Source organism: Hyla sarda, chromosome 3, assembly GCF_029499605.1.
Source record: "Hyla sarda isolate aHylSar1 chromosome 3, aHylSar1.hap1, whole genome shotgun sequence".
Taxonomy (NCBI): domain Eukaryota; kingdom Metazoa; phylum Chordata; class Amphibia; order Anura; family Hylidae; genus Hyla; species Hyla sarda.
In genome coordinates, this window is record NC_079191.1 from 111,523,400 (window position 1) to 111,545,061 (window position 21,662).

Below are 21,662 nucleotides of genomic sequence, written 5' to 3' on the forward strand. Positions count from 1 at the left end.
CTTCAAAATCACTGGAGCTCTGCGGCTGCCAGAGTGATGTCAGACGCCGGTTTCACTCACCATCTACACGCGCCCGGTCTGGAGCACCTTGGCTGTATACTGTTTCAGCAGAGTCGCAATATTATTTACTGTATACCAGCAACTTTTACATACATCGGCGGAGCCTTTACAGAGTGGTGGATGGCAAATATTTAAAGGAGCGTTGAGCGGTACATGGTACCATCAGTTATTCAGATACCACATTATTGAATACGAACTGTTATTGAATGTGAATTGCGGTCAATCACTATTGCAGTTTTTTTATATATATTCAGAAGTGTCCTTCCATACACACTGGACATTTTTCTTGTATCTTACAGGTTTCCATTTTTATAGATTGTCCATTTATTATCAATTATATTTTTATGTTATATCACACGGGCCCTGTGAGAAATTTTATGTGTAAAAGTTATTTATAATAAAATGTATGCATCTTTCCAAACATCCATTGTACAACCTTTTTGGCTGAGGTATTTGAGGACTGGGAACTCATTTTATAATTTAAAAATCTGTTTTACTTTCTGACACCAGTTGATTTTAAATGTTTTTTTTTTTTTTTTCCACCGGAGCGGAGTACCCCTTTAAGTGCCCTCAGGTAGGCAAGCATGATCTGAGCGACAAGTTCTTATTCATAGTTACACTTGCTTTCATGTTACATTACATTGCCATCCTTTTTCTTCATTACACAGTAGGCAGAATTATTACTCACTTTTGGGAACTGGTTCAAGCTTATAACCATATTTCTTCATGTGGTCTAAAACAACCTTCTTGCTTTCTTCTTGGCCCCAAAAACTCAAGTTTACCGGCATAGTAAAAGCATTGTGTGCACCGTATGGTACTACACTATACAAAAGAAAAAAAGTCAGTTATTAGAACCATAAAAGATATGTATATCCTTTTAGAGACTGATAACAAGCTCACTCAGCAGGGGATAGAGACAGCTTTGTACTCATTTATTTTTTTATCATTACCCCAACCTGAGCATATATTAAAGTAAACAGTATTCCCTTGGCAATCCATTTCATCCTTAAACCCTTAGATTTCCCAGAACTTACCCTCTTCTGACCTTACTAAAGTTCTACTCTCTCAATGTTGCATCTCTTCCTCCTCTCCATGACCGATCAGAGATAGTGACCTGCAGTAAGAGCATTTGACAGAGATCTGATAGTATTACTTCAGGAGGCTTGGGATAAAAACGGACTGAAGTCTTGCCTCCGGTAGGCTGGGTTCACACCACGTTTTGTTAAATACGGCTCCCGTATACGGCTGGGAGGAGGGGGCGGGGCTTAATCGCCGCGCCTGCACTCAGCCATATTCGGGAACCGTATTTAATGTATGTCTATGAGCCGACCGGAGTGAACCACAGCCTCCGGTCGGCTGCTTTTTCGGCCGTATGCGGTTTCCCGACCGCTGGCAAAAACGTGGTCGACCACGTTTTTGCCTGCGGTCGGGAAACCGCATACGGCCGAAAACGAAGCCGACCGGAGGCTGTGGTTCACTCCGGTCGGGCGTGGGCACCGCGATTAAGCCCCGCCCCCTCCTCCCAGCCGTATTTAACAAAACGGGCTGTGAACCCAGCCGTACATACTCCAATCTACTCTGCAGCTGCCCCAGAAATTTGGTCCCAGGTTGTTTTTTTTCTTCCATACTCCTGGACCTCAAATGGTGCCTGTGAGCACTCTTCACTTTGCTACACTTTCCTGCTGCAAACTCTCCTTTACATAAAAAACAGTTTTGGTTTTTTTTAAGCCAGAAATTGTTTTGTCGTAATTAGTTTGTACTGGGCTCTGTTAACACCACCGTCATGGTTTTTATTACAAATGCAGGCCTGATGAAAGAGACAGATCAAAAGGGACACCAACTGTGCTTTACAGACCCCACGACTTACAATGGGCTCGACTGGGTTCAGAAAAGATATTTGTCAATTTGTCATTCTTCACATCAAATCTGACTGAACTACAGAGTCAACTAGTAGTGTGAACAGCCTAAGTAAGGATGGAGTTAACCCCTGTGCTCTCCACAGGATTTTTACAAGATGGAGTGCTTCAGGAATATGAACACAACCCTATAGACTAACAATGTCGACAAGTTCATGTCCCATTAATATAAAAAAAAAAAAATTGAAATGACCGATCAGAGTTTTAGACTACATTCAGATAGAAGCTATATTGCAGATTTCAGAGCAGATTGTATGCAAAGAGTCAAACTGTGAGGCAAAAGAATGTACATTACAGTATATGAGCACTTCATGTCCATATTACATTTGTTAACAGGACCTCTTTAAAGCGGTTTGTCACCTTTGCTGTAGAATAGTGAGCGCCTGACGCTGCAGGGTTTCGTCACCTATTTTTATTAGCTGCCGCTGGCCCCACGCTGTCCATTACTATGCATAAAGAGAAGCCTGCCAATCATCATCATCAAGTGGGCAGAGCCAGTGGCAAATAATATTGCTGACTCCTCAATTGCAGTGCTGGGTGCACACTGTGTATTTCTAGTTGCAAATTATCCTAAACTACTATATATTTCTGCAAAGGTGACAGACTTTCCAAACAGAGGGAAGGGTCAAGTAGTCATGAATAAATATCCAAGTTTATTCATGTATGAAAGCATGTGGCATCCCAAGGGCACGCCTTAGTTGGATGTGTTTCGGACCTATCAAGTCCTTCTTCATGGCCATCATAGATAAATATGAATCTAAGTTTGAACCCGATCTCCTGGCTAGAAAATACTAAACCCTAGGTTTGCAGTAAAATAAAAATGTACATATCACAATTAAAGATATTACAGTAAAACGTGTCAAGAATATATGTTATCATTTAACATCCCTGTCATTTTTATGTTTTATGTTTTAATTTTAAATTTTTTTATATACGGTACATTTTTTTTCCCTTTCCCAGTTGAAGGGGTTGTTCATAAAAAGATTTTGGGGAGATTTATTAAAACCTGTCTAGAGGAAAAGTTACCCAGTTGCCCACAGCAACCAAATCAGATCGCTTCTTTCATTTTGCAAAAATTAAAGAAGCTAGCTGATTGGTTGCTATGGGCAACTTTTCCTCTGGACAGGTTTTGATAAATATCCACCTTTATTTACGTGTGGTGGACCCTGCCTTTTGTTTTAACCCCTTAATGACCGAGCCCTTTTTCACCTTAAGGACCGGAGCGTTTTTTGCAATTCTGACCACTGTCACTTTAAACATTAATAACTCTGGAATGCTTTTAGTTATCATTCTGATTCCGAGATTGTTTTTTCGTGACATATTCTACTTTAACTTAGTGGTAAAATTTTATGGTAACTTGCATCCTTTCTTGGTGAAAAATCACCAAATTTGATGAAAAAAATGAAAATTTTGCATTTTTCTAACTTTGAAGCTCTCTGCTTGTAAGGAAAATGGATATTCAAAATATATTTTTTTTGGGTTCACATATACAATATGCCTACTTTATGTTTGCATCATAAAATGTATGAGTTTTTACTTTTGGAAGACACCAGAGGGCTTCAAAGTTCAGCAGCAATTTTGACATTTTTCACAAAATTTTCAAACTCGCTATTTTTCATGGACCAGTTCACGTTTGAAGTGGATTTGAAGGGCCTTCATATTAGAAATACCCCATAAAAGACCCCATTATAAAAACTACACCCCCCAAAGTATTCAAAATGACATTCATTAAGTGTATTAACCCTTTAGGTGTTTCACAGGAATAGCAGCAAAGTGAAGGAGAAAATTCAAAATCTTCATTTTTTACACTCGCATTTTCTTGTAGACCCAATTTTTGAATTTTTGAAAGGGGTAAAAAGGAGAAAATTTTTACTTGTATTTGAAACCCAATTTCTCTCAAGTAAGCACATACCTCATATGTCTATGTTAATTGTTCAGCGGGCGCAGTAGAGGGCTCAGAAGGGAAGGAGCGTCAAATGGTTTTTGGGGGGCATGTCACCTTTAGGAAGCCCCTATGGTGCCAGAACAGCAAAAAAACACACATGGCATACCATTTTGGAAACTAGACCCCTCAGGGAACGTAACAAGGGGTAAAGTGAACCTTAATACCCCACAGGTGTTTCACGACTTTAGCATATGTAAAAAAAATTATATTTTTTTCACCTAAAATGCTTGGTTTCCCAAAAATTTTACATTTTTAAAAAGTGTAATAGCAGAAAATACCCCCCAAAATTTGAAACCCAATTTCTCCCGATTCAGAAAACACCCCATATGGGGGTGAAAATTGCTCTGCTGGCGCACTACAGGTCTCAGAAGAGGAGGAGTCACATTTGGCTTTTTGAAAGCAAATTTTGCTCTGGGGGCATGTCGCATTTAGGAAGCCCCTATGGTGCCAGAACAGCAAAAAAAAAACACATGGCATACCATTTTGGAAACTAGACCCCTCGGGGAACGTAACAAGGGGTAATGTGAACCTTAATACCCTACAGGTGTTTCACGACTTTTGCATATGTAAAAACATTTTTTTATTTTTTACCTAATATGCTTGGTTTCCCAAAATTTTTACATTTTTAAAAAGGGTAATAGCAGGAAATACCCTCCAAAATTTGAAGCCCAATTTCTCCCGATTCAGAAAACACCCCATATGGGGGTGAAAAGTGCTCTGCTGGCGCACTACAGGTCTCAGAAGAGAAGGAGTCACATTTGGCTTTTTGAAAGCAAATTTTGCTCTGGGGGCATGCCGCATTTAGGAAGCCCCTATGGTGCCAGAACAGCAAAAAAAAAACACATGGCATACCATTTTGGAAACTAGACCCCTCGGGGAACGTAACAAGGGGTAATGTGAACCTTAATACCCTACAGGTGTTTCACGACTTTTGCATATGTGAACATTTTTTATTTTTTTTTACCTAAAATGCTTGGTTTCCCAAAATTTTTACATTTTTAAAAAGGGTAATAGCAGAAAACACCCCCCAAAATTTGAAACCCAATTTCTCCCGATTCAGAAAACACCCCATATGGGGGTGAAAAGTGCTCTGCTGGCGCACTACAGGTCTCAGAAGAGAAGGAGTCACGTTTGGCTTTTTGAAAGCAAATTTTGCTCTAGGGGCATGCCGCATTTAGGAAGCCCCTATGGTGCCAGGACAGCAAAAAAAAAAAAAAAACACATGGCATACCATTTTGGAAACTAGACCCCTCGGGGAACGTAACAAGGGGTTAAGTGAACCTTTATACCCCACAGGTGTTTTATGACTTTTGTATATGTAAAAAAAAAATTATTTTTTTTACCTAAAATGCTTGTTTTCCCAAAAATTTTACATTTTTAAAAAGGGTAATAGCAAAAAATACCCCACAAAATTTGAAGCCCAATTTCTCCCGAGTACGGCGATACCCCATATGTGGCCCTAAACTGTTGCCTTGAAATACGACAGGGCTCCAAAGTGAGAGAGCACATGCGCATTTGAGGCCTAAATTAGGGATTGCATAGGGGTGGACATAGGGGTATTCTACGCCAGTGATTCCCAAACAGGGGGCCTCCAGCTGTTGTAAAACTCCCAGCATGCCTGGACAGTCAGTGGCTATCTGGCAATACTGGGAGTAGTTGTTTTGCAACAGCTGGAGGCTCCGTTCTGGAAACAGTGGCGTACCAGACGTTTTTCATTTTTATTGGGGAGGGGAGGGGGGCTGTGTAGGGGTATGTGTATATGTAGTGTTTTTTACTTTTTATTTTATTTTGTGGTAGTGTAGTGTAGTGTTTTTAGGGTACAGTCGCACGGGCGGGGGGTTCACAGTAGTTTCTCGCTGGCAGTTTGAGCTGCGGCAGAAAATTTGACGCAGCTCAAACTTGCAGCCGGATACTTACTGTAATCCTCCGCCCATGTGAGTGTACCCTGTACGTTCACATTGGGGGGGGGGAGAACATCCAGCTGTTGCAAAACTACAACTCCCAGCATGGACGGTCTATCAGTGCATGCTGGGAGTTGTAGTTTTGCAACCGCTGGAGGCTCCGTTTTGGAAACAGTGACGTACCAGACATTTTTCATTTTTATTGGGGAGGGGAGGGGGGCTGTGTAGGGGTATGTGTATATGTAGTGTTTTTTACTTTTTATTTTATTTTGTGTTAGTGTAGTGTAGTGTTTTTAGGGTACAGTCGCATGGGCGGGGGGTTCACAGTAGTTTCTCGCTGGCAGTTTGAGCTGCGACAGAAAATTTGCCGCAGCTCAAACTTGCAGCCGGATACTTACTGTAATCCTCCGCCCATGTGAGTGTACCCTGTACATTCACATTGGGGGGGGGGGGGGGGGAAACATCCAGCTGTTGCAAAACTACAACTCCCAGCATGTACGGTCTATCAGTGCATGCTGGGAGTTGTAGTTTTGCAACAGCTGGAGACACACAGGTTGTGAAACACCGAGTTTGGTAACAAACTCAGTGTTTTGCAACCAGTGTGCCTTCAGCCGTTGCAAAAGCTACAACCCCCAGCATGTACGGACAGCGGAAGGGCATGCTGGGTCTTGTAGTTATGCAACAGCCGGAGGCATACTACATTGGCTGGGGATGCTGGGGATTGTAGTTATGCAACAGCTGGAGACACACTGGTTTACTACTTAACTCAGTGTGCCTTCAGCTGTTGCAAAACTACAACTCTCAGCAGTCACCGACAGCCAACGGGCATGCTGGGAGTTGTAGTTATGCAACCACCAGATGCACCACTACAACTCCCAGCATGCACTTTAGCTGATTGTGCAAGCTTGGAGTTGTAGTTACACAACAGCTGAAGGTACACTTTTACATAGAAAGAATGTGCCTTCAGCTGTTAAGGGCATGCTGGGAGTTGTGGTGGTCTGCCTCCTGCTGTTGCATAACTACAGCTCCCAGCATGCCCTTGTTGCATGCTGGGAGCTGTTGCTAAGCAACAGCAGGAGGCTGTCACTCACCTCCAACGATCCAGCAGCACAGGTCAGTCCCTCGTCGTCTCCGCCGCGGCCGTCGCTCCTGGGGCCCCGATCCCAACAGGGACGCCGGGGATCGGGGTCCCCAGCACCGGGGGTCGTCATCCCGCACCCGCTCACGTCCTCCGGAAGAGGGGCGGAGCGGGTTGCGGGAGTGACACCCGCAGCAGGCGCCCTGATTGGTCGGCCGGTAATCCGGCCGACGAATCAGGGCGATCGTGAGGTGGCACCAGTGCCACCTCACCCCTGCTGGCAATGGCTGTTCGGGGCCGTCTCTGACGGCCCCGATCAGCCAGTAATTCCGGGTCATCGGGTCACTGGAGACCCGATTGACCCGGAATCTGCCGCAGATCGCTGGACTGAATTGTCCAGCCATCTGCGGCAATCGCCGACATGGGGGGACATAATGACCCCCCTGGGCGATATGCCGGGATGCCTGCTGAACGATTTCAGCAGGCATCCGGCTCCGGCTCCCCTCCGGCTAGCGGTGGGGGCCGGAAATGCTCAGGGCGTATCCATACGCCCTCGGTCCTTAAGGACTTGGAAACGGGGGCGTATGGATACGCCCTATGTCCTTAAGGGGTTAAAGCCATATGGGGAGATCAAAACCTGTCCAGAGGAAAAGTTGCCCATAGCAACCATTCAGAGCGCTTCTTTCATTTTTTAGAGGCCTTGTTAATAATAAAAGAGGCAATCTGATTGGTTGCTATGGGCAACTGGTCAACTTTTCCTCTGTACAGGTTTTGATAAAACTCCTAAGTGATTATCCACAGCTATCATGGTCTCTTCTGTGTACTGTGGTTAATCACAGAGATCACTTACATATGTGGATGAGCTGAGTAAAAATTTCTCTTGCTATAGGCAATAGACTGCTGAAAAAGTGTGTGTCGCTACATTATAAAATTATAACGAATCTGACAGCTTCACATTAGCAGAATGACAGCTGGACAACTTTGACACTGGCTTACATCACCAGAACATCCAACCAATGAACATAAGATAAGTTAAAGAGGACCAGTCACCTGTTTCATGCTGCCTAGACCATGGGCAGCATGAAACAGGTTCAGGGAGCAGGGTCCTGAAACACTTAGATTTACTCTGAAACACTCAAGCATTTCAAATAAATAATCAGTAGGAAAAAAAAAAGAAAAAAAGCCACTGATACCCAAGTAAGTGGTCCCGGGGTGGGGGAGGGGGGTTTGTCCTTCTGGCTGCTCTATACCCCAGGGGTCCCTTAGTGACTCGTCTTTCCCAATTTGTGTAGGGTTTGGGCATCATAAAACAAATGACAAGCTCCATTTAATCAATTAATGCCAAAGTATTCTTATTACATATTCTGTAAACGAGTGGCTATGAGCTGTAATACCCCAAAGAATAAATAAATAAAAATAAAAAAATACACATTTTAAACAATGTACACACCGGGCAAAACTACTTACCCTTCAATTCTCACTAACTTCCGGTCCATAATCTGTGCCAAAGCTGCAGCAAGTTCTTTCTTGATATGTCCAACTTGTTCCCCATTAACATTGTTCACTTTTACTGCGTTCCTATCATATGGGTTGCCGGGCTCTCGCTGAAGGGCTACCATTTCATTGTTGTTTACCTGCAAACATGGACATAATGGATGATTATTTCAGGAATCCAGCTGTTCAGCTTTAACATTTCACAAGGCTTTTCACAGTGTAATTGCAGTGCGCACTATCTTTACTTCTGCAACCCATCAAAAAAAAAAAAAAAGGAAACAAGCCAAGGTATATCGTGGCACACTGTAGAGAGCCCCACTTTAATGGGCCAAATGTAGTCAGCTAGTGATTACGTTCAGGCCACTTCCCACGCATGTACATTTATTCAGATAGACTCAGTGTGCTGTGCCATTTATCCACTAAATAAATGTACATACAAGTGGGCAAAACAAATGCAGCCATGGGCACCCAGCAGGGTCAGTTCTTCTGCATCTGGGACGGTGTTCCCGAAATGAGCCTCAAACACACATATGAAGTAAAGGCGAGGCCTAAAAATAAACCTTTATTATCCATCTCTAAACTTTACCAAGTGCCTTCTGCCACATACAGACTTAGAAAGGCTGCTTAGTAGCAGTCATGCATTGTAGTTGGTTTTTTATTTCCTATAGAGCTATTCTTCAGTTTTAAGCCAGAGGTATGATTGCCCCATAAATACTGAACTGCTTTCCCACTTGTCTTACATGTTTATTATAAGAGAGCTAGTGGTGGTCTACCTGTAGATGGAATCGGTATTAGACAAGTTTGGCTATTACCGTATTTTTCGCCGTATAAGACGCACTTTTTCTTCCCCAAAAGTTGGTGCGTCTTATACGGCGAATAAACACCTATCGGGTCGGTCCCTGCGGCCATCAACAGCCGGGACCCGTGGCTAATAAAGGGTATCACCGATCGTGGTGATGCCCTGTATTAACCCTTCAGACGCGATCAAAGCTGACCGCCGCATCTGAAGCGAAAGTCGGGCTGTTCGGGACCGCCGCGTTGAAATCGCGGCGTCCCGAACAGCTTACAGGACACCGGGAGGGACCTTACCTGCCTCCTCGGTGTCTGCTCCGTGCCGGGATCCCCTGCATGGCGGCACTCTCCTTCGACGTCATCACGTCGTCGCGCACGCCGTCCCATCATCCAATAGGAGCGGCGTGCGTAGCCACGTGATGACGGCGACGGAGAGCGTGGATCCCGGGGAAGAAGACGTCCGGAGCGTCGGGGACACCCCAGGGATGCGGCGACAGTGATGGAGCGACATCCAGGGCAGCGGTGACGGGTCCGGAGCGGTGGGGACACGTGAGTACTACCTCCTATCCAGTGGTCGTCAACCTGCGGACCTCCAGATGTTGCAAAACTACAACTCCCAGCATGCCCGGACAGCTGTTGGCTGTCCGGGCATGCTGGGAGTTGTAGTTTTGCAACATCTGGAGGTCCGCAGGTTGAAGATCACTGTTGGGTGCAGAATCTTTTTTTTTTTTTTTAGATTTTGCACCTTTAAAATTGGGTGCGCCTTATATGCCGGTGCGTCCTATAGGGCAAAAAATATGGTACTTATTTCTACATGAAGAATGTGTTTTCATTATGTTTCTATCCATTTTAGGACATCATTAGTCGTCAGCCGCAACTCTGTCACCAGTCAGGCGAAACAGCATCCTGCCCCCTCCCTCACACCTATCGCCCTCATCCTTCTGCCACAACTCCCTCATCCAAAACACCGTCATGCCTCAGCATGTATAGCAGAGCCGACGCTGCACAGCATGTATAGCAGAGCCGACGCTGCACAGCATGTATAGCCGAGCCGACGCTGCACAGCATGTATAGCCGAGCCGACGCTGCACAGCATGTATAGCCGAGCCGACGCTGCACAGCATGTATAGCCGAGCCGACGCTGCACAGCATGTATAGCCGAGCCGACGCTGCACAGCATGTATAGCCGAGCCGACGCTGCACAGCATGTATAGCCGAGCCGACGCTGCACAGCATGTATAGCAGAGCCGACGCTGCACAGCATGTATAGCAGAGCCGACGCTGCACAGCATGTATAGCAGAGCCGACGCTGCACAGCATGTATAGCAGAGCCGACGCTGCACAGCATGTATAGCAGAGCCGACGCTGCACAGCATGTATAGCAGAGCCGACGCTGCACAGCATGTATAGCAGAGCCGACGCTGCACAGCATGTATAGCAGAGCCGACGCTGCACAGCATGTATAGCAGAGCCGACGCTGCACAGCATGTATAGCAGAGCCGACGCTGCACAGCATGTATAGCAGAGCCGACGCTGCACAGCATGTATAGCAGAGCCGACGCTGCACAGCATGTATAGCAGAGCCGAAACTGTGAAACTTGCACATGTACTACGGACACTAAATGTACTACAGAGTCTGTATAGCAGAGCCGACACTGAATAGTGTGTACAGCAGAACCGGTATAGCGGAGAGCCAACACTGACCTCAGCTCAGGAAGGTTTTTCGTCTGAGGGATGACGGAGTTTCGGATGAGTGAGTTTAGGATGACCAATGAGGGATTTGCGGCTGATGTCTGACAGAGATTGGTCTGAGGGAGGAGGCGACACCCTTTTTCCCCTGACAGAGGACAGAGGACAGAGTTATGGCTGACGACTGGCGATGTCCTAAAATGGACACCGTACTATCATATCTTTCTGAAATGAGAACACCCCTTTATCTTCTGATTTACTAATACATGGGTTTTGGGAGCAAAATCTTCATTTACAATACCATTACACATACCACTCCTGTATAGTAACGTAATCCAACCACATTCCCTCTCAACATCCCAAATAAAACAAGAGAATCCAGATCTTCATCTCCAGATGTAGAACCATCCGCTGAAGACACATTCTCCTGCAATTCATCGAAAAATATGTTGGAAGCTGAAATAGATCCGCGGCTGGCACTTCTGTTGTACTGCGGAGACTGCAGGAACCTCCAGGCAGAGCCTCTGTAGGGATTACAAAAACAAAGCTCATATTGGGGCCATTGTACTCTTGCAAATGCATTAGAATTCTGCTTGAACTGGGTTACTCATTTGTTTTAGACACTTCTACGTCTTAATTGATAAGTGAGGTTTAAAATAAAAATGAGCTGAGCCCTTGTGCGCAGTGTTTCCCAACCAGGGTGCCTCCAGCTGTTGCAAAACTACAACTCCCAGCATGCCCGGACAGCCAACGGCCGTCCGGTTGCATCCTTTTTTTAAGAAAAAAAAACATATATGTTTTTAACTTTTCACTCTATTATGAATAAAGTTTCACTTGTTTCCCATTGACTCCCATGTTTAAAAAAAAAACAAAAAAAAAAACGTATACAATTTCCACACGGTTTTTCACCCTATTATGAATAAAGTTTCACTTGTTTGATTGAAATTCCATGAAAAAAAAAACTGTGCAAAGTCAAAAACCGGATGGTGTAAACCGGATGGAACCGTACACACATACAGTTCTGTACGGTTCCCATTGACTAACATGTTTAACCCTTTAACGACGCAGGACGTATATTTACGTCCTGCGCCGACTCCCGCGATATGAAGCTGGGTCGCGCTGCGACCCCGCATCACATCGCGTCGGTCCCGGCGCTAACACCGCACATTACCGATCGCGGCGATGTGCGGTATTAACCCTTTAGAAGCGGCGGTAAAAGCTGACCGCCGCTTCTAAAGCAAAAGTATCCCGGCTAGTCAGTCGGGCTGTTAGGGACCGCCGCGGTGAAATCGCGGCATCCCGTACAGCTTGCAGGACACCGGGAGGGCCCTTACCTGCCTTCTCGGTGTCCGATCGGCGAATGACTGCTCTGTGCCCGAGATCCAGGCAGGAGCAGTCAAGCGCCGATAATGCTGATCACAGGCGTGTTAATACACGCCAGTGATCAGCATGAGAGATCAGTGTGTGCAGTGTTATAGGTCCCTATGGGACCTATAACACTGCAAAAAAAAAGTTAAAAAAAAGTGTTAATAAAGGTCATTTAACCCCTTCCCTAATAAAAGTTTGAATCACCCCCCTTTTCCCATAAAAAAAATAAAACTGTGTAAAAAAATAAATAAACATATGTGGTATCGCCGCGTGCGTAAATGTCCGAACTATAAAAATATATTGTTAATTAAACCGCACGGTCAATGGCGTACGCGCAAAAAAATTCCAAAGTCCAAAGAAGCGTATTTTGGTCACTTTTTATACCATTAAAAAATGAATAAAAAGTGATCAATAAGTCCGATCAAAACAAAAATCATACCGATAAAAACTTCAGATCACGGCCCAAAAAATGAGTCCTCATACCGCCCTGTACGTGGAAAAATAAAAAAGTTATAGGGGTCAGAAGATTACATTTTTAAACGTATAAATTTTCCTGCATGTATTTATGATTTTTTCCAGAAGTCCGACAAAATCAAACCTATATAAGTAGGGTATCATTTTAACCGTATGGACCTACAGAATAATAATAAGGTGTCATTTTTACTGAAATATGCACTACGTAGAAACGGAAGCCCCAAAAATTTACAAAATGGCGTTTTTTCTTCGATTTTGTCGCACAATTATTTTTTTTTCCGTTTTGTCGTGAATTTTTGGGTAAAATGACTAATGTCACTGCAAAGTAGAATTGGTGACGCAAAAAATAAGCCATAATATGGATTTTTAGGTGAAAAATTTAAAGGGTTATTATTTTTAAAAGGTAAGGAGGAAAAAACGAAAGTGGAAAAACCCTGAGTCCTTAAGGGGTTAAAAAAAAAAAAAAAAAAAACGTATACAATTTCCACACGGTTTTTCACCCGGACCAAAAACCGTGGTAGGCTGCGGTTTTGGGTACGGGGAGAAAAAAAAAATGGACAAAACCGTACAAGACGTAAATCGGATGCAACCGGATGCATCATTTGGCATACGGTTTTCAATACGGTTCTGAATGGTTTTCCAATTTAATATGTATATTGGAACTGTATTGCAAAAACGTGGTGTGAACCAGGCCTTATGGGGTTAAAATTGTCACCTGACAATGCAGACATGTCACAACATATGACTGTAAAGTGATGGAGCACAATTACCATAGAATTCATCTATACCAGTGTTTCCCAACCAGTGTGCCTCCAGCTGTTGCAAAATGACAGCCTTTGGCTGTCAAGGCATGCTGGGAGTTGTAGTTTTGCAAAAGCTGGAGGCACTTTGGTCGGAAAACACTGGTCCATATGTACACGGCTTCTAGATCTGTGTGTAGAGATGAATAGTAAGCGGAACATTACCTCATGAATCCCCAGGACATAGTTATACGGTACGGGCAGATATCCTGACACTCCTTGTCATACACAACAGGCCGCTATCCCGCGTCCTCTCTGAAATGTTTTCTTCCTACTTCCCGCCTGATTGGTTAGATCCCAGCCAATCAGCGCTCCGCAAACGTCGCGAAAGCCAATGAAAACGCGCTCACATAACGTCAGCCAATCAGGAGCGCGCAGGGCGGCGCTATGCAGGATCGCAATGTGTGGGGTTGGCGCGGGGACGTAGCTGTGTCTCATCTGTCTGTGTTGTCCCTTGTGGGGACCCGTAGCGCGCCCATGTTATGTCTATCCAACATGCAGACTGTTACAGTATTAGTGTTTCCATAAATAGGAGGGCACTTGGGGCAGGCTTAGCAGAGGAAAGGTAGTGTGCTGTGACGCGGCAGCCAATCAGCGCTCTGCTTTTATTTTCTATGGTAAAGTGAAATCTGGTTGCTATTGGCAACTACCCCATCCTGTGTCCATAAGATCACTGTGATGTCCATCTATGGCATAACGCCTTAATGGCAGGGTCACAGCAAAATACTACGGTACGTGTGACCCAACCCCTGTGGTGTGTATTCACATGTACAGTGCAAAAACTTTAACCCCTTTAGGACTGAGCGTTTTTCCGCTTTCTTTTTTCCTCCTTCCCTTTTGAAACCATAACCCTTTCAATTAAAAAAAAAAAAAAAAAAAAGAAAACAACTCTCCCCGTGTGCTAAACGTGGGTCATGTGAGCTGCTACTCCCCCCTGCTTCCTACTGCAATGGACACGCCCAGTCCACGGAGCATGTGATCTGCTAATGGGCGTCACATGCTGCTCTAGGAAGAGGTGGAAGAGCCCAATTCTGAATAGGGGGGCAGACATGTAATGTTATTGTGCAGCGGGGTATACGGAGCCGTTGATGTTACAATGAGGAGGGGGGACAGGTAAGATGCTCTTCATACTGTCACGTTATAGTGGGGGAGGGAAAGGATCAGACCTAATATTATTAATCTATGTTTATGTACAGAGCTGCAGAGGACTACTCTTCTCATCATGCATACAGATCTCAGCAGATGCCTTATCCAGGACCCTAAATAATCCCCTGTGCATCCTGACATGAAGAGCTGCTGAGGATTGGTACAAGCAGTGGTGGCGGTGCCCTAGTGTGAGACAATGGTGCAATTATACAACTGCCATCCCTTTGGGTCCCAGAGGATTGTCCCCACCAAGCAGGCACCAGAGGTGTTTTGTTGTGGCCGGGATAGTGTATTTGTGACCTGTGCTGGGGGCTGTAAGGTGGAGGTGTTCAGTGTGGGGCAGGAGCTATGTCAGCCACTTTGCAGCTTCAACACCTTGGGGAAAGTAGTCCATATGAGCTACAGTGACATAGGTAAGAGGATAATACTTCTATATATTCTGTATTCTAAAAATTCTCATTCTCATAAAGAGTACCCCTTTAATATAAAGTGGAGTACATCCTGAAAGGACTTGTGGGAGATTCCTGCTTATCCCACCCACACACAGTGATTGACAGCTGCCCCTGTATCAGTGTGTATAGATAAAAGGATTAATAATCACTGTGTATGGGCGTCTAATCAGGTTCTGTCAGGATCTACATTTGAGGCTAGGTTTACACAGGGTATTATATTACTGCACATTTTGACTGTATTTTTGGATGAGGATTATTTTTATACAAGGGCACGTTCACACGTACGCAGACTTCATGTGCAGGATTTTCTGCTGCAGATTTCAATGTAAACCAAATGACTGAGCCCAGCTTCTAATCTGCAGTTACACATACTGCGCATCAAATCTGTGCAGGATCCTGTATGTGTGACCGTACCCTAATAGAGAGAATCCACTTCATGCCTTCCCAACACATTTTCCACTCAAGTACATATCATGTTACTTATTTACACTTAACAGAAATAGACACCCAATATATAGATTCTTATTGAATACAGTAGAAAACACATTGCATTTATTTTTCCACATATATAAACTGTCCCCCCCAAAAAACACACAATATAGCAAAAATAAATAAATCAAAGGAAAAAAAAAAAGGCCCCTCTCCTAAATAAAGTGCACACCTTTCCAATTGCAATTGCAGACATCCAACATGACCTTAACCCCTTAAGGACCGGGGTTTTTTCCGTTTTTGCATTTTCGTTTTTTGCTCCTTGCCTTTAAAAAATCATAACTCTTTTAAATTTGCACCTAAAAATCCATATGATTGCTTATTTTTTGCGCCACCAATTCTACTTTGTAATGACGTCAGTCATTTTGCCCAAAAATCTACGGTGAAGCGGGGAAAAAAATCATTGTGCGACAAAATTGAAAAAAAAATGCTGTTTTGTAACTTTTGGGGGATTCCGTTTCTACGTAGTCCATTTTTCGGTAAAAATGACACCTGATATGTATTCTGTAGGTCCATACGATTAAAATTATACCTACTTATATAGGTTTGATTTTGTCGTACTTCTGGAAAAAATCATAACTACATGCAGGAAAATTAATACGTTTAAAATTGTCATCTTCTGACCCCTATAACTTTTTTATTTTTCCGTGTATGGGGCGGTATGAGGGCTCATTTTTTGCGCCGTGATCTGAAGTTTTTAACGGTACCATTTTTGCATTGATAGGACTTATTGATCGCTTTTTATTCATTTTTAAATGATATAAAAAGTGACCAAAAATGCACTATTTTGGACTTTGGAATTTTTTTTGCGCGCACGCCATTGACCGAGCGGTTTATTTAATGATATATTTTTTATAATTCGGACATTTCCGCACGCGGTGATGCCATATATGTTTATTTTTATTTACACTGTTTTTTTTTTTTATTGGAAAAGGGGGGTGATTCAAACTTTTAATAGGGGAGGAGTTAAATGATCTTTATTTACTTTTTTTTTCACTTTTTTTTTTTGCAGTGTTATAGGTCCCATAGGGACCTATAACACTGCACACACTGATCTTCTATGTTGATCACTGGTTTCTTATAAGAAACCAGTGATCAACGATTCTGCCGCATGACTGCTCATGCCTGGATCTCAGGCACTGAGCAGTCATTCGGCGATCGGACAGTGAGGAGGCAGGAAGGGGCCCTCCTGCTGTCCTGTCAGCTGTTCGGGATGCCGCGATTAGCCGCGGCTATCCCGAACAGCCCGACTGAGCTAGCCGGGAACTTTCACTTTTAGCCGCGCGGCTCAGCTCTGAGCGCGCGGCTAAAGGGTTAATAGCGCGCGGCGCTGCAATCGGCGCTGCGCGCTATTAGAGGCGGCTCCCGGCTTCGCCATGACGCCGGGCCCGCCGTGATATGACGCGGGGTTACTGTGTAACCCCGCGTTATATCAGAAGAGCAGGACCAAGGACGTACCGGTACGTCCTTGGTCCTTAAGGGGTTAAGGTGTTTTGAATGGATGTAAAGTGCTCGGGCATTAACAAGTAGCTGTCACAAAGAATCACATTACGCCAAATATAATCATATGCTGTATCTGGGGGATTATCACCCATGTTTAGAGGCTGTGTCTAAAGCTAAGGGCACAAGGATACATTTAAAAATAAAATAGGGTTGTTGTTTTTGGCGCTACAGCGATGTCATGGCATTGCTATGCACAGAAAAATGTGTGTATTACATTTAAGGTAGATCCCAAATGAATATCAGCTATTACCTAATTCATGGCTGAATAAGCTCAAGCAAGTGTCGGGGTCTGAAGCCCCAATTTTACAGGAGCTTTGCAGATGAGGCTTTATCAAGGTGGTCTTACCATATGTTCTTCTACCTTTTTTTTTTTTTTTGTTTTTGCCTTTAAATGGGCACTGTCAGATTTAAAAACGTTTTTATATGTTGTACATTTAGGCGAAACATGAACTTTTCTAATATACTTCATTAGAAAATATTTTCTTTTTATAGAAATTATGGCTTATAAATCATGGCTTTGTCCAAGCTGAAGCACAGGAGGAGTCCTATCAGACAGGAGAGAGCACAGAGGAGGAGTCCTATCAGACAGGAGAGAGCACAGAGGAGGAGTCCTATCAGACAGGAGAGAGCACAGAGGAGGAGTCCTATCAGACAGGAGAGAGCACAGAGGAGGAGTCCTATCAGACAGGAGAGAGCACAGAGGAGGAGTCCTATCAGACAGGAGAGAGCACAGAGGAGGAGTCCTATCAGACAGGAGAGAGCACAGAGGAGGAGTCCTATCAGACAGGAGAGAGCACAGAGGAGGAGTCCTATCAGACAGGAGAGAGCACAGAGGAGGAGTCCTATCAGACAGGAGAGAGCACAGAGGAGGAGTCCTATCAGACAGGAGAGAGCACAGAGGAGGAGTCCTATCAGACAGGAGAGAGCACAGAGGAGGAGTCCTATCAGACAGGAGAGAGCACAGAGGAGGAGTCCTATCGGACAGGAGAGAGCACAGAGGAGGAGTCCTATCGGACAGGAGAGAGCACAGAGGAGGAGTCCTATCGGACAGGAGAGAGCACAGAGGAGGAGTCCTATCGGACAGGAGAGAGCACAGAGGAGGAGTCCTATCGGACAGAGGAGGAGTCCTATCGGGCAGGGGAGAGCACAGAGGAGTCCTCCTCCTATCGGGCAGGGGAGAGCACAGAGGAGTCCTCCTCCTATCGGGCAGGGGAGAGCACAGAGGAGTCCTCCTCCTATCGGGCAGGGGAGAGCACAGAGGAGTCCTCCTCCTATCGGGCAGGGGAGAGCACAGAGGAGTCCTCCTCCTATCGGGCAGGAGAGAGCACAGAGGAGTCCTCCTCCTATCGGACAGGGGAGAGCACAGAGGAGTCCTCCTCCTATCGGACAGGGGAGAGCACAGAGGAGGAGTCCTATCGGACAGGGGAGAGCACAGAGGAGCGCTAGCCCACCCTCACTTACTGGACTTTGTCCATGCCTGTGCTTAAGCGTGGACAAAGCCATGATGTTATAAGCCATGATTTCTATAAAAAGGAAACATAATTTTCTTATGAAGTATGTTAGGTTAATGTTTTGTCAAGATGTACAACATATTCAAAAGTTTTTTTGTATCTAACAGTGCCCATTTAAATTGAAATGACCTTATTGTATTGTATTGGATCTTTTTGATACCATAGACATAATGAATATTATTAGGAAGCTTATCTTTGGTTGTAGTAGTACATAAAAAAAAGTTTAATGTATAAAACCATTTCCGTGCTCAGCTTTACAATGCTGTGATATAGTAATTTCTGGGGTCCATATCCTTAGCCCCTCCAAGTCATCATTAGAACAAAGGATACAATGCCCATTTGGTATTTTCTGTTTCTTCTTCCAATTTTTGTTGGTATTAAATAAATGTGATTGTCTTCTTCAGGAGATTATTTGGTTACAATCGAAGAGAAAAACAACATTTCCTCTCTTAGAGCCTATGTGAACTGGAGATGTCAGACTACAGGGAGCTCCCGGGTCAGTGTACGGATGGTTGGCCTCCAGTTAGAGTCTCTCCTTAGTGGGGCCTCAAAGGACCAGATGGAAATCATCGAGATGCCCCTTTCTGAAAACCCACTGTGCCTCTCTTGTTGTCCTGTACGAGGAGATCTTCTGGTCGGCTGTAAAAGTAAACTAATGGTCTTCAATTTGAAGTACATCGCCATTGGTGATACAGCAGTGTTAGACTTTGACAGATCCTTGGTTTTACACATAAATGGAATTGAACCTAGTCAGCTGTGCTTTTGTTCCTGGTATATTGGTATCGCAAATGATCTGGAAGTTTTAGTGTTCAGACTGAGCTCGGAGTCGCCAAAAGGAACCTTGAAAAACACAACAGAAGTTAAATTGTTGCCAGATAAAGGTACAAATTTATTTTAACATTTCAGTTGAGAGTTTTGAACAGTATAAAAGAGGTTGTCTGGGCCTTTTTCTTTTTTTTTTTTTTTTAAATCTGGTCAGAGAAGAGGTACGTAAAAGGAAAGAAAAAAAAAAAAAGCACACACACACTTGCCTTTCTTGCTGCTGCTAGTTTGTTTGGCTTCTGGTACTCGCTGTCCCATTCTACTGGGTTCGGGGACCTGACTTCATGCACCCACTCATGCTATCAGCAGCTGCCGTAGTGTCCCCCCTCAGTCACTGATTGGCTGTGCAGGCATTGCGGCCCCTGACCTGAAATCGCTGGACAGCAGGTAATATCAGCAGCAGAAAAGAAGCTAAGGGCGTGTCACTTTTTAAGCTACTTCCAATGAAAATTTGACAAATGGATATCGTGGAGCACTGTTTAAAGGGCTACTCCACTGCTCATCGTTTGGACAGCGTGACGTCACAAGCTCCCGGCTCCAGCGTTCGGAAGAGTTTGTTCCAAACGCTGTGCAGTGGAGTACCCCTTTAAGTTTGCCACCTAAATGACAGAATGAGGCACCATGTTCACCGCCACATATTGCTAATCATATGAGACTGACCTTCCTGCTCTGTCCCTATAGCAGCCGTCATCTTTGGTGCAAGACCCAGCATAATGCACAGTGCTGCACGGTATTATTTTTTGATAAAATTACCACACCATTAGAGGTACTTCTAAATCTAAAAAGCGTGCTTAACGTGAAAAGCAGAAATGAATTTTTACATTTCCATCATTTTTTTTATTTTTTTTCATATTCTATTCTATTGATTGTTTTGCTCTACATGTAAGTAACTGCTTTCTTTCATGTGCCAATATAGGACGATCTGTTAGCTGTCATGAAATGTCTTGTGTGATAAATGCACAAAATACCAATAAAATAACCATTCTGTCTAATCATTTCTTAGAACTTTGCCATCCATCTGTAAGGCTGAGTTCACATATATCAGTTGCCCGACACAGTTTCCCTCGTGCGTGTACTGGAGGGAAATTGATGCTAGAACTGATCCCATTCATTTGAATGGGACAGTTCACAATCATCCAGCGTCTCAGTTTTGATACCGGATGGTTGGAAACGCACGGAAGGCACAGGATAGGGGAACACAGCAAGCTGTCCAGTGGTAGAAACAATAGACGCCGCATGCCATACAACTGATGACAACTTGTCATCAGTTGTGGCATCAGTTGCATCTAGGCTAAGTTCACCTATGCCAGACATAAGTGAACCCAGCCTTATTCCTTCTTGAAGTGAATGATTTCACAGCTGGGTGTTACCATCCACAATGGACTCTTGACACTGTCAGCACTGATCGGACAATGTTAGACTATGTTAAGACCCATACGGTTGATAAGTAGGATGGTAAATGTATTTATGCAGTTGACACTAAGTATACTTGTTTTGCAGTGACCCTCTGTATAGTAAATAGCGATGTGTTACACAAAAAAGGTATGTCTGTGTAATAGCCTGATACAAATACACACTTCTGTCCTGTGCTGGATGAATATGTTTACCTTATATGCCGGCAGCTTTTCTTGGCATATCCATTAAATATCACAGGCAGCACACACAGTCTTAAAGAATCCTTTGAAGAATCCCATGCAGTATGTGGTGTACAGTAAAAATATTAGTTTGGAGTGCCAACCCTTGCCTATGAATGCACATAATACTCTCAATGCCAGGCATTTTCGATTTATTTTTTTATGTTTAGCTCAAAAAGTAAGCCACCTAGATATGTTGGCTACAAGACTTCTTTTATTTGCTCGTCCCTGTGTAAACTCTTCTTCTTGCTTTACAGGTAGTAAGAATGGTCTTGTTGTCACAGCGTCCCATCCATTAGAATGTGAGGACTTTGTCATGTTTCAGAGGCCTGAGGAACTTGTTGGAGAGGACTGCAAATCCTGCAACATAGTAGTGACCCCAGAGCCAACAGGGCTGTCCATAGATGCACAAAGCCATTGCCATGTGAATTATATATTGTACAGGTAATGAAACCTGATCAACTACCTTACCCCTCTTGTGACCAAGCTTCAAAATCTATGCGCCCACAGCAATATTTCACCATGTGAAATAATGAATAGAATGACCTATTGTCTGGTTCAGCAGCGTGTACCATATTTGTACAGCAC

At 44.1% G+C, this 21,662-nt stretch overlaps 2 protein-coding genes across 5 annotated transcripts in view; one reads left to right on the forward strand and one right to left on the reverse strand.

The window, feature by feature from the left end:
- The window catches only part of HLTF (helicase like transcription factor), an 87,843-nt gene extending 74,007 nt beyond the window's left edge, over positions 1-13,836 (reverse strand). For both annotated transcript variants that reach the window (XM_056564842.1, XM_056564843.1), the window contains exons 1-4: positions 13,683-13,836; positions 11,189-11,399; positions 8,368-8,534; positions 749-882 (exon numbers count right to left, since the gene is read on the reverse strand). In XM_056564842.1, the coding sequence (XP_056420817.1) occupies positions 749-882; positions 8,368-8,534; positions 11,189-11,399; positions 13,683-13,702 (532 nt within the window). In that variant the 5' untranslated portion in view covers positions 13,703-13,836. The remainder of the gene's footprint in view (positions 1-748; positions 883-8,367; positions 8,535-11,188; positions 11,400-13,682) is intronic.
- A 303-nt stretch (positions 13,837-14,139) lies between these two features.
- The window catches only part of HPS3 (HPS3 biogenesis of lysosomal organelles complex 2 subunit 1), a 47,909-nt gene continuing 40,386 nt past the window's right edge, over positions 14,140-21,662 (forward strand). For 2 of the 3 annotated variants that reach the window (XM_056564839.1, XM_056564841.1), the window contains exons 1-4: positions 14,498-14,630; positions 14,714-15,076; positions 19,023-19,499; positions 21,332-21,518. In XM_056564839.1, coding sequence (XP_056420814.1) covers positions 14,860-15,076; positions 19,023-19,499; positions 21,332-21,518 — 881 coding nt within the window. In that variant the 5' untranslated portion in view covers positions 14,498-14,630; positions 14,714-14,859. Of the gene's footprint in view, positions 14,249-14,497; positions 14,631-14,713; positions 15,077-19,022; positions 19,500-21,331; positions 21,519-21,662 lie in introns of those variants that run through there. The other variant, XM_056564840.1, reaches the window with a different exon arrangement.